We start from the raw sequence: 13,435 nt of genomic DNA, 5'->3' as shown, positions 1-13,435 counted from the left end.
CCTCATTTTGACTGACCATAAGAATCTTTCATTCTTGTCTGAGACTAGATGTTTATCTCCTGGAAGGGCTCAGTGGGACGTTTTTCTGTCAAGCTTCAATTACATAGTCTCATTCATACCTGATACAAAGAATATAAGAGCAGATGCCTTATTGCCGCAGTTTTCCTCCTCTTCCAAAATGGAGTCTGTTCCCACTCCTGTGATACCTTCGGACTGCATTTTGGCTATTTTTTTCTAGTCTCGCTTCACCTTTGGGTGAGAGAATGATGCCCTCTCAGATCCATTCTCCTCCTGGAAAACCTCATGACCGCTGCTTTGTACCCGAGAATCTCCGCACCATTTTACTTCACACCTACCATTCACCTAAGGCAGCTGGGCACCCAGGAAAAAATAAACGGCGTATGGACATATTGTTAAGACATATGGCCTATGTCTCAACAATGCTGGTGGCCTAGTCTCCGTGCTCATGAAACCAGCTTTGTAGCCGCTTGTCCTGTGTGTGCTCAGAATAAAACACCACGACACCTTCCAGTGAGCCTCCTTCAACCTATACACAGTGCAGAGAGGCCTTGGATCCACTTGTCTATTGATTTTATTATGGATTTACACAACTCCCATAGCAACACAGTTATTCTTATGGTGGTTGACCATTTTTCAAAATTTCACATTGCATTCCTCTAAAGAAGTTGCCTGTGTCCAAGGAACTGGCATCCATTTTCACTGGAGAGTTCTTTCAGTTACATGGGTTACCTAAAGTTATCATCTCGGACAGAGCTAGCCAGTTGGTGTCCAAGTTTTGGGGAGCCTTTTGTGCACAGTTGGGAGTTCCGCTTTCCTTTTCCTCTGCATATCACCCACAGTCCAATGGGGCTGCAGAATGGGCCGACCAAGCCTTGAAGCAGCTCTTGCGTTGCTATATTTCTGACCACCATAACAACTGGTAGGACCTGTTACCTTGGGTGGAGTTTGCTCACAATAGCACCATCAATGCCGCCTCCTGATTATCTCAGTTTATGGTGAACTATGAGTTCCAGCCATCTATGTTGCCTGATACATCTGTTCCGCAAGGCATTTCTGCGTTAGAGCAACATCTTCAGGAACTCTGTTCCACTTAGGTGCAGGTCCAAGAATCTTTGCAACACTCCAGAGAGAGGTACAAACCATGCTGACCACCGACGCCTACCTGCATCCTCCTACTAAGTTGGGGAGAGGGTAAGGTTAACCCAGTGGCCTACACATTAGATCTTCCTTCCAACGTTCGTATTTACAATGTATTCCATGTTTCCTTGCGTGTTTTTGCTATACCACCTCAGTACTACACCTTCGCCCGCTTAAGGTTGACAACCATGTGGAATATGATATTCAATCTATCATTAACTCCCCTAGGTTTAGTGGACACATACGCTATCCAGTTCAGAGGGGTTACAGTCCAGGGGGACGCTCTTGGGTCTAATCCTCGGACATAAATGCTCCGGCCCTGTTCCAGGCTTTCCATACACATTTTCCCCTCAAGTCTTGTGCTCCCCCAAGAGGGAGGGATTGTTGGGGAAGAGGGTACTGTCAGGGCTGGGCTCCTGATAGCGTTGGCGTTGTGGCATCCTACACTGTGTCCCCCTGTGCAGTATAGTCCATATTGCCTGCCATCTCTTTGGTCACTGTCAGCGGCTGTTCCCCTTACCAGGCACCCGGCGGATCGTACCTACCGGAAGTGACGTCCTTCACTCATACCAGGAAGCAACTGGATCCTCTATGCCGTGGTAGCCGATAACCGGGTTGAACGCCGCTCCGAAGAAGACAGCGGACCGGACTGCACAGCATAACAGGACTGGGACGGAGCTTCATACCTCCATGGATCCCGCTTAGAGCACAGCCGGACCGCATACCCTCACAACATCTGCAGGTAAAGCTGCCTTTACTGTTATACCAGTGGAACATTCCCCATGTTGGTTGTACCTCAGTTTTCTGTATGAGGACATCTTCACTTCATCGGTACATGCAGCAGCGGATCCGGAGCTTTACTGGACTCCAGCAGCCGACTAGCACACTCCTCCATCAACTCCCTGTGACATATCCTCTGTCCTTTTTTGCAGTTGAAGCTTACACCTTCCCTTTGAGAGGACTGCACGATTTTTTTGTGCCTCATGCATACACCTATATGGATACGCTGTGAGGTTTATTAAGTACAAGTGAGCTATCTATTCTCATTACTTTACACAGGAGTACGCTTATTCATTGTGCTATCGGATGCATCCATAGAGGTCATTACACACCACCTGGCAAGTGTACCGACCATATGTTCGATACATGTCTGGTGGTATGTTAGGTCATACATGAGTTATTTAAACCACTATCTGGTTGTTATTTTCCAATTCACCTTAGGTGTATCTGCAATTCCAGATAATCCATTGTTTTTTTTCTCATTCAATTATTGACATGCTCCAGTCCCATTCTTTACATGTGTTTCATGCCACCTTTTATTGTATGTTTTTTAACAGTGTCTAAGCAGTGTGTTCCTCCATTGCCTTGTATTGAGTCCTATTTTCGTATTTTCTACAGGCATAAGTGCCTAAATAAAATTTAAATTTTTTACACTATATTTTTTGCTCGAGTATCCTTAGTTGGTTCTCCGTGGGAGTGCTCCATTTCGGGCCACCCCCACAATTTTTATTTTTTCGAATCTGTATACCCACCCAACGGTTACTCTATGCTTTTTCTCTAGCCCTCAAATTGTGTTATCATACACAATTGTGTAACTAGATATATTATTTGCTTCGGCACCTCTGAGGCCCATTACGGATTACCATATACCCTGTTTATTTCTGGGCTCCTGATAGTTAGCGAGCTGCTCTTTTCTTTCAGTGTTTAAAAGCTGCTTAGCTGTTGGGTAACTACCAGCCGCTTGTCACCACAATGACTCACCTGGTTACCATTTCCTGCCTCATTAGTCCAGCCTACAGCCAGCCCCTTTTTTGCTTTTGAAGCAGCTGAGCTCATTTCCTCCTTGCCCTTGCTTGGTCTATGATCTGCAGTGTGTTCCTGTGTGTTACTTGCCCTGACTGACTTCTCTTCATATTCCTGTTCCTGATTTTTGCTTCCGACTATGCTGACTTCTGGTTTCTTGACCCCGGCTCCTCTGATTACCTTCTCTGGCATCCAAATCCCGGCTTCTGTTTTTGACTGCATTCCTGAACTGTTATTTTTTTCTATTTCATTAAAGGTGTGATTTTTTTTTTTTTAACTGTACTTTCTGTCTTCACCTGGTTTATGGTCCCCAACAGTGTGTGTGTGTGTTTCCTACAGATGATTCCAGTAATGGGAACCCACCAGAGAGATGTCCCCGTCCTCTGTATTCTCGGGATTCCACACAGGAAGGTCACACCATCCCTCACCATCATCAGGTAGATGAGGAACAATCACTGATAGTATCATTAGGATCTGTACATTATCTGCATTGTTACCATTGATGTCATTTTTATCATATATTCAGAGTGGAAACCTGAGAGATTCTAAACTTGAGGTTAAAGATGAAATAATAGAGGAGGAGGATGAGGATGGGGTCATAGAGGAAGTACACAAAGATCTGTACCAGGACACCATGGTGGAGTCATCCAGCTACAGGAACCCACCAGAGAGATGTCCCCGTCCTCTGTATTCCAGGGATTCCACACAGGAAGGTCACACCATCCCTCAATGCTACAAGGTTGGTGGGATGGAGTATCTAGAAAATGGACTTGTGGAGGGGATGTGTGTGTTTTTTTATGTAAGCTTATATCTTCCAGATGATATTCTCTCTCATTTTCTTGGTTTAGAGTGGAGATCCAATCGATATAGAATTTGAGGTTAAAGCAGAAGAAGAAGAAGAGCGGTATGTGAGGGATGATCAGCAGTCTATGGAGGAGGATGGAATAATGGGGACATTTATAGAGGAGGACACTCCTACAGAGATCAGCACAGGTGGGTCATTAACACTAAAAACATTCCTCCACCCATACTGCTCACTGATTGGTCCAGAGTAGGGGGGGGGGGGACTGGGTGATATTAGCCTGTAATCCCCTGGTCACTTTCCTGAGCTTTGTTCCCCATCCTGTATTCCTGTATTTCTCTCGGATAATCTTCCTTCTCTGTGCTGCAGACACAATTTATGTCTCTAGACTGGATTTATGGAGATTCTGGGGTTCAGCTGGCAGTAAAATGTTGATGTTCACCATAGACGTTGCTCAGCCTAGACACCTGGGGTATGTACCTTGGGTCTTCTGCCCCATGCCCAGGTCTAGCAAGATCTCTGACAGAATAATTCTTCCGGGGTTACTTGCTCTGTTATTTGCTGGCTGTGCCGGGTGGAGGGATATGTCTGTATAGTCTCACACCCAAGTCACTGAGTTCCTGTCATTTTTTTGAGCCGTGTATATTCTATCTATACAATATACACACTGTTACACACAAACACACAAAAACTTGAAGAAAAGACATGAAAAGACACGCACACTGGTGAACAGTCGCAAACAGTTTTACAATCCACAGTAAACATGAATGAGCCACAAATCCACCCTTCTGGTGTCACGGAGAATAAACTGACAGTGCCCCACTCTGCAATTCCAGGTGTACTCTCACCTCTTCAGACCCCATTGCTCCATACAAAGAGGACACACCCAGCATGAAATGACACACCTTCAGGTACATGTAGGCGGAGCCTCCTCTTTAGGTAGCCAGCTCCTGCTACTAGAGATAAAGAGACTCCATAGTGCTCACTGTTATATTTATTACATGGATAAGAAAAGCACTCACAAGGTTAAAAAAGCAATCCAGCATTGAATACACACAATCACTGCAGATTCCCCAAGCATCAGTCTCAGTGTGACTTGAGGGCACTCCGCCTAACGTGATGATGTCCTCAAACCACTCCCATCTGATGCGTTGCATCCTGATTGGACTTCCCCAGAGATATATATGGTCTTCAGGATCAATCCAGTCTTCATCTTGGTTTTTCTCCCCCCATCCTAACTCTCTGACCTCTGGTGGGGTTCAGTCCCGCTGTTATTCATGACTAAATCATGGACTAAATAAGGTATTGCGGGACTTCTTGTGTTGGGAAGATGGCAATTAGTGATAGAGGGGGAGGGGACTATAATCCCCTCATCACTGTCACTCCTATAAAAGACAGTTCCCGTTGTTTCCTCACTCTCTGACTAAGGTCCATGAATAAAGAAATGAACTGGTAGGAGATCAGAGGACCCATTTACTAGTCACCTTGAGGGGGGAATTGTAAGATCCTCAGAGACAAAGCTGCCTGATGTGGACGGAGTCCTGGTTTAGGGGAACCAATCTGCGGATGTCAAGTAATAATGTTTGTATTTCTATTTTAGTACATGGACGGGAGATGAGGAAAACCTCAGAGGATTGTTTCACTTTGTCTCCAGACTGTAAAGTAGAAGATGAGGACATCACACAGTATAGTCCAGGAGAAAACCCGGCGACCTCAAATGTCCATCCGGCACCATACAGTGTAGATGGACCATCGTATTCCTCTTATCCTGAGGAACCTCAGACTGTGAGGGACAGTGCCGGACCATCGTATTCCTCTTATCCTGAGGAACCTCAGACTGTGAGGGACAGTGCGGGACCATCGTATTCCTCTTATCCTGAGGAACCTCAGACTGTGAGGGACAGTGCCGGACCATCGTATTCCTCTTATCCTGAGGAACCTCAGACTGTGAGGGACGGTGCCGTCCTGACAACAGATAAGAGGTTCTCCTGTTCTGAGTGCGTGAAGAGATTCCGTTTGAAAGGCAATCTTAATGTGCATAAAAGATCTCACACCAGTGAGAAGCCGTATTCCTGTCCTCAGTGTGGGAAATGTTTCTCATTCAAGTCTGCTCTTTCCACACATCAGAGATCGCACACTGGTGAGAAGCCGTATTGCTGTCCTGAGTGCGGGAAATGTTTTTCACGGAAGTTCACTCTTTCCACACATCAGAGATTGCACACTGGTGAGAAGCCGTATTCCTGTCCTGAGTGCGGGAAATGTTTTTCGGACAACTCCCATCTTTCCACACATCAGAGATCGCACACTGGTGAGAGGCCGTATTCCTGTCCTGAGTGTGGGAAATGTTTTACACAGACATCCGCTCTTTCCAAACATCAGAGGTTGCACACTGGTGAGAAGCCGTATTCCTGTCCTGAGTGCAGGAATTTTTTTTCAGAGAAGTCCACTCTTTCCAAGCATCAGAGATCTCACACGGGTGAGAAGCCGTATTCCTGTTCTGAGTGCGGGAAATGTTTTACACAGAAGTCTCATCTTTTAAAACATCAGAGATCGCACACTGGTGAGAAACCGTATTCCTGTCCTGAGTGTGGGAAATGTTTTGCACAGAAGTCCAGTTTTTCCACACATCAGAGATTGCACATGGGGGAGAAACCGTATTCCTGTCCTGAGTGAGGGAATTGTTCACTGAAGTCCTGTCTTCCTGTACATCAGGGGTCCCACACAACCCTGGAGGTGTATTAGTGCCTTGAGTGCGGAAAATGTCTTCTATATGAATGTTGGTGGACATTTGGGGAAGAAGCACACCCTGATATACACCTCAGATATACTCCATGGCTGATCTCCATCATGAAAGAAACACTTCATGAGATCAGAAATCACCAAAGACATGGATGAAGTGTTGTCCTGTGTTGGCCATTGATAGCAGGAGAAAAATAAAAATGGAGTCCTTACCTTTCATTGGCTGAGTACATTTTGTGCGGGAAGATTTCACCAACATTTACAGATCTGGTTGTTATAAATGTATTGATGAAATGTGACCCGCATTCCCCCAGTCATGGTGAAATGGGATTTCCTATAATGGTCAGTTCCATCTAGTGGCCATAATGTGCTTTCCTGACAGATGTCAATGTCAGCATACGTTTGGGTAGCCCTGCCCTCGTTCCTCCCCCCATAAGACCCCCACCCCCATAAATGTTTAGGATAAGCCATTGGCTGCGTTCCTTTTTTGTCCTCCTCACTTATAGGACCATTTTTGTATGAGGTTTTCCTACCTATTGGAAGTATTGGTGAGCGGGTCTGGTGCTGGGCAGCTGTGCGGGATGTCAGGAGCTTCCTTTGGTATCCAGAAGTCTTCCAGGATGTCCTGAGTGGTCATTGAGTCCCCAGCTATCAGCGGGGTGGTGTTATGGCACACATATGTAGAGCAGTGGTTCTCAACTCCGGTCCTCAGGGCACACTAACAGGCCAGGTTTGAAGGAAAACTGAAATACATCAGAGGTGATATCGTTTGCTGATCAGTGATTGCAGTATTCTAGTCTGCATCTCCCCAAGGTAATAACTAAAATCTGGCCTGTTAGTGTGCCCTGAGGACCGGAGTTGAGAAACACTGATGTAGAGGATCCATGCCTGGTGAGTGGGCCCTGCTATCGGCGGCCATTTGCATTGGCTGTGAGCCCAGCTGTTAGTGGGTGGCCATTAAGTGTTAGACACATGAAATTTGTTTCGGTGCGAATACAAATTCTGACACATTTTTGGGTATTCCTAGATTCGGATGTATCCAAATCTCCAAATGAAATTGTAATAAATTTTGTTGAAATCTGTTAAAATTTGTTTTGTTTATTCATTTTCTAACAAATTCCAACTTTTCGGAGCGATTCGAGTTCGGATCAGTCAAAAAAAAACGATCGACCGATGCAAATTCTGTGTGAAGAAATAGCTGGTTGTTAAGCAGCAAGCCGGGAAGCCGGCCGCCCGCCTGCATCCTTACCAACCATGACTCATCAGCTGTCAGCGGGCTTCCCCACTGATAGATGAATGGAAAGAAAAGAATGCCAGCAATGGAAAAAAACGGTTTGTTCCCCCTCCTCCCCCCCCCCCCTCGTCCATACCAGGCCCTTCAGGGGCCAAAATATATAAAAAAAAAACAGCATGGGTTCTCCCCTGAGATCCATACCAGACCCTTTTTATCTCGGCATGCAGCCCAGCAGGTCAGGAAAGACCTCCCCCCCCCACCTCAAAGCACCTTGTCCCCATGTTGATGTAGATAAGGACCTCTTCCCCACAATCGTGGCCTGTGCTTGTGGGGGTCTGCAGGCAGGGGGCTTGTCATAATCTGAAAGCCCCTTTTACCAAGGGGCCCCCAGATCCCGCCCCCCATGTGAAGGAGTATCTGGAACAAATTACCCTACCTATTCACCAAAAAAGTGTCAAAAAATAATAAAAACACACAATTTTTGAAAAATCCTTTATTGAAAAATAACTACTGCAGGCTCCTCCTCCATTTGACATTTCTTACATAGGTAAGGGGCGGTAAGTATATCCAAGAGATATACCTAACCTATAGGTAGGCTGAAACCTTCATTATTAAAGATAAGAGTACACTAACTATGAGTCATAAACAAGATGGGCTTTGATCATATACCTAGGTGACCCCTATAGAGAGAGAGACACCCACATACTATCCTCATAAGGTGATTATCCTTCCTCCTTTCTGTATGAATAGATATAGAATAGAGAATGTAATTACTCCTCACACTACTACACATATATATTTTATCTTGTACCTAGGATCATCAGGACAGATACCTATATATACAACACATTTTGGTCTGATTTTCCCCCCTGTGTCCGCCCCAGGTCGGGTTCATTTGTTGGGGGTTGGAAGGAAGGCCATGTGCTATTAAGCTATGTTTGTATTTATTATGATGTACATAAATACAGATTATGTTCTATGTTTATGAAACACTAATATCGAGTCTGTTTATAAGAGAAAACGGTCTGTACATCTTCATAGTCCTGAAGAAGCCTTGTGCGAAATGCGTTGACCTGTGAACAGAGGAAATATCTATACATACATGAACCTTATGATATATACCAACTTATCGTTATATATGTATGATGTACATGAGTGAAATTAGTAGGAGACATTGATCTCCTGTGTACGAGCTGAGCTCAGTTCGGGGCCAGTTTTGTCATTTTATTGAGATCTGGTTTTAGATAAATCAATAAATGTTATTTTAGGATAAATCCATGTAGTTGTTATCTGTCTCATGCTGTGCCCTTAAAGTCCACACATATGACAGTGGTTCCTTGTGATCACCTGTAGTTTCACATTTTTTTGGGATAAAAGAAGGGATTTAGTAGGATACTCCAAATAACTATTCACAGGTGAGGACAACTCTCTCAATAGAACTGTAATGCAGATCATCTGCCGGACCATATAGCACCTATATGGGATGAACAAGTCCCTTTGTAGGTGAAGGAACTCATTGAACCTTGCCTCTTCAAGACACTAGCCAGTGTCTCCTTTGGCTTGCACCCAGTAACTGACTTCTAGCACCCAGAGGAAGATCTAACAGCACAAGTCCCAAGGATCCCCTGTGGGGGATCTATACTCGCAAGGCTCTTGGAGCACACACCAGTCTTCCTCAGTAGTACCAGACAGGATCCGCAGACATCCTCCCTCAGTCAGCCCTCGTAAGTACCAATGGGTTACAACTTCAATGTTTTAGGCCCTCAGGTCCCCACCCAAGTCCGCATGGCAGCCTCTACAAGGGAGAGGCAGCAGCCCCCTCCCCACTTAGACCTCTCTCCCTAGAGGTAGACTGGACTGGACTACGAGCCCATGTGTTCTTCAGATATAAATACAGGTACCCAGCATGCCTTGGAGCACATCCCCTTCTAATTGGCCAGGGCTGTACAGACATCCATGATCTTATCTGCCAGGTTTCCACCCACTGTCCAATATACTCCATGGCTATTGGATCAGTATGAATCATCAAGACAGCATGAGCTGTGTCCCTGTTAGGCAGAGAAACCAAAAACGATATCCACTCATTCTAGCACCTACCTAGGAGGGCTCTACATCTGTATGGCAGGGTCTGTTTGATTATTCACCTGCTGGGATGGTGCTCTGATGTGAGAAGCTGCAGTGTCCGTGTTCCTTTAGCAGTAATTAACCCCTTATGGGTTTTTCTCACCTAGCAAACAAACAACTGTTACACTGTCTTTTCTGACAGCTTAGGAGACTTTAGCAGCCGTAGTTTGAATTGCGATTTTTTTTTTAATTCATAGCTAGAGTAGCAATTATATATGGTATAATATTTTTTTTCTAACAATATGGAGTTCTCCTTTGCACCGTGTCTGTTTATCATGGATTTATTTCTTACTGTGACAGGTCCTTGTGCCGCTGCAGCCTAATCCCTCTATGCTGTGGCTGCTCTATGCAGGTTATAGCTGGAGGTGGCAGCGTCTTCCTTACTGATACTGTTCCTGGATTGTCAGCCCTTCTGCAGGCCTCATAAAGCTGGTGTATGGGAAGCTGACTAATGGACACTTTCTATTAAATCTCTCCAGATCTGCATGAATTATGTACAACGTAGACTGGGCCTTTGGTGGTTGACAGGCAAAACCGGTATAAATTTCCTGCTTTGTTCAGGCATCCAGGGAGGAAGATGACCCCTACCAACAGGTTGCCACTGGTAGTCAAGACACTCTAAAGGAGTCTGTTACAACTCTCCCTGTGCAAGGAGCTCAACTCTGACAATGTCAAGCTTTTCCCTTACAGGACCAGTCAACTGACCAATTTAAAGCTCTTCAAACAATTCCTAAGATGAGGATGGTCTATAAGCAGGTTTTTGTACCTCCTTTCCTGCAGAGGTAACTGCAATGCAAGTATTTTTAGCACTTCCAAAGGAGTGCATTGCCTTTATTGCCTATGATGTTTAAGCTAGAAGCTCATGCTAATGTCTTAGTGGTCATCACCTTGCAGCACTGGGTTGTTCAGTTCAAACCCCAACCAGAACACTTCTACCTGCACTGCAGGATGTCAGATTAGGCATACTGAGTCACCTATTTGGTTGACGTGGCCTTCATGAGCTTAGCCATATACTGTACTTTGTACATGGAGTTGCCATTGGGGGATGCTGTGTCCTTCAGTGGTATACTCATTAATGATAATTAGGTGGGACCTTTGGGGGGTTTAGGGTCTTCTGGTGGTAACTTTATGTATTGGACTTGTCCCGAAGGGGTATATCTGTCTGCAGTTGTAGCCTGTGAACCTGCCTTAACCCTTGCCTCTCTTCGAATGCATTGAAAGTTGGGGTGAAGAATATTGATTCTATCCTAAAGAATAATTCTACAAGTTGGACAATCTTGTCTGCTTCATTTGATAGCAATGAGCTGCATTTAGTCCGGCCTCCTGCTTTAGATTAAATGTCTGCCGAATGAAAGAAAACTACAGTTCTAGAGTCAGTGTTTTAATTAAAAGTTTTATTAGTTTTTCATAGAAAGAATAACAAACAAGCATTACAGGTTCAGCAAACAATTAACAGGTGCATGGCCACACAATGATAAAGATTTTGTGTTCAAGGGAGCAAATATAAACCAAAACGGGAACACTCGGGCATCCCTTGCCTGAAACTTGCATCATCAAACGTAATTAGGTGAGAGCCTGATCATGGTTGGTTCTGCCCCCCGAAGAGACGCACTTTAACCACTTAAGCCCCGGAAGATTTTACCCCCTTCCTGACCAGGGCCTTTTTTGCGATTCGGCACTGCGTGAATTTAACAGACAATTGCGCGGTCGTGCGACTCTGTACCTAAACGAATTTGACGTCCCTTTTTTCCCACAAACAGAGCTTTCTTTTGGTGGTATTTGATCACCTGTGCAATTTTTACTTTTTGCGCTATAAACAAAAAAAAGCGTCAATTTGCAAAATCCATCAGAAACGTTATGAGCAGTGTCAAATTCACTAAGATCAAATAACGTCAGGGCTGGGCTTGAAAACAGTCCAGCTAAAAGCTTGACTGTTTTGTTCAAAATCACAAAATATGGCAGGAAAAAAATTAAAAATGTGTGGGAAAGATGTGTTATATGCAGGGCTGGCGCTACCACTAGGCAAGTTAGGCAGTTGCCTAGAGCGCACTGCCGCCTAGGGCGCCTGGCCGCTGGTTTCCTTCTTAGACTCTCCCTCTCCTGAGTCCCCCCGCCGCCTGTGCAGCCGCTCTGGTCTCCGTGTAGGCGCCAGCCCAGCCATCCGTGGCAATGCTTAAAAACTGACCTGGTGATATGTCAGGGTCTCCCTCCGAGTCCCTGACAGTCTGAGATGCAGTGAGTGACAGAACAGAGGCTGCCTGCGCCGCGCCTCTATGATCACAGTGACAGACAGGTCACAGTCTGTGACCTGTCTGTATCTCTCAGACTCTCTGGTGCCTCCCACTAAATAAATAAATAAAAGTTAAATAACACCCCACTTCAATATGTGCTATTGGGGGGGCACTGGTCTATCACACCAGTTGTTCAAAAAATTGGCCAGGGAGTTTGGCACTGTGTGTATCAGACTTTACTCAGCAAAAGAGGCAATACTGTTGCAGGACACAAATACACTTGTAAAAGTATACTCAGATAACACCCTACTTCATTATGTGGTATTGGGGGGGGGGGGGGTTATTGGTCTATCACACCAGTTATAATACATTATAAGTGCTTTTGTCACTGTTTGTAGTATTGCTGCAGCAACGCTCAGTCACCACACCTGTCACAATGCTGCACAGTGCACAATAATACTACTAATCCACTATAATATGCTTTCTACAAAGTATATTATACTGTGGATTACCCCCCCCCCCCCCCCCCATATAGTGCATTGCAAAGCAATACCAAAAAAATTGCAGCCCTTTAAATGACTTTTGTGGACATTAACAGAGCGATTTGTGTGACTGCTGCCCATCTCTAACTGCCCCTAAAGCAACGACTGGATACCTGCCCCTAACCTGAAAAGATACTAGTAGACCTATACCGAAATACCAGCCCTGAAAAGGACATCTGTGGATCTTCACAGAGCTATTTGTGTCTGGCAATCTCTCCCTGATGAGCACAGCAGACCTCTCCCTAAGCTGACAAAAAGCAGAATGTGAAATGGCCGACAGCTCAGGTCTATTTATAGGGTAGGGGGCATGTCCATGTGCTGAAATGTTTTAATTGGCTGTCCCGCTCCACCTGACAGCTGTGTCATGGGTCAAAGTTCTCCCCAATGTAAACTAATATGGCCACCACAAACAACGCCATGTGTTTGCAAATTTGGCAGGTAGCGAACAAGCAAAATTCACCATGAACCTCCTGCCGGGTGAACCGCAAGGCCATCTCTACTGATAGACTATTGCTAGACAGTGAGATGGGGTGGGGTTTGTTATTGTAAGTGCCTGCATTCCATTGTTCTATTGTTCCTGTCTGCATTAAGATAAAGTTATTATGGGATGTATATGTGTGGATTGGCTGCTTAGGGGGAGGGGGGATTGTCCCACAGTGTTTATCTCTTTGTGCATGTGTTTGAATAAACAGTTTTGAGTTATACTTCACCCTCAATCAAGAGTCCTGTCTCTTATTGGGGGAATCTGCTACAAGGGATTGCTATGATCTTCATACTCCCTTGAATAATCACTAAGCTCTTG

The 13,435-nt window shown here is 45.1% G+C and overlaps 3 protein-coding genes across 3 annotated transcripts in view; 2 read left to right on the top strand and 1 right to left on the bottom strand.

Annotated features, from left to right (window-relative positions):
• Positions 1–6,436, top strand: part of LOC309548666 (uncharacterized protein) — a gene marked incomplete at its 3' end in the record, with an annotated part of 135,602 nt that extends 129,166 nt beyond the window's left edge. Inside the window, exons 2-3 of the mRNA XM_082248629.1 lie at positions 3,810–3,954; positions 5,364–6,436. Coding sequence (XP_082104755.1) covers positions 3,891–3,954; positions 5,364–6,436 — 1,137 coding nt within the window. The 5' untranslated portion in view covers positions 3,810–3,890. The remainder of the gene's footprint in view (positions 1–3,809; positions 3,955–5,363) is intronic.
• LOC309549119 (uncharacterized protein) overlaps positions 1–13,435 on the top strand; it is a 2,919,967-nt gene that overhangs the window by 1,278,578 nt on the left and 1,627,954 nt on the right. The window lies entirely within an intron of this gene.
• LOC309549117 (uncharacterized protein) overlaps positions 1–13,435 on the bottom strand; it is a 4,285,597-nt gene that overhangs the window by 2,754,869 nt on the left and 1,517,293 nt on the right.

This window comes from Pelophylax lessonae (assembly GCF_965119305.1).
Source record: "Pelophylax lessonae genome assembly, chromosome: 3".
Classification (NCBI taxonomy): domain Eukaryota; kingdom Metazoa; phylum Chordata; class Amphibia; order Anura; family Ranidae; genus Pelophylax; species Pelophylax lessonae.
This window is presented reverse-complemented; position numbering and strand designations above follow the sequence as displayed.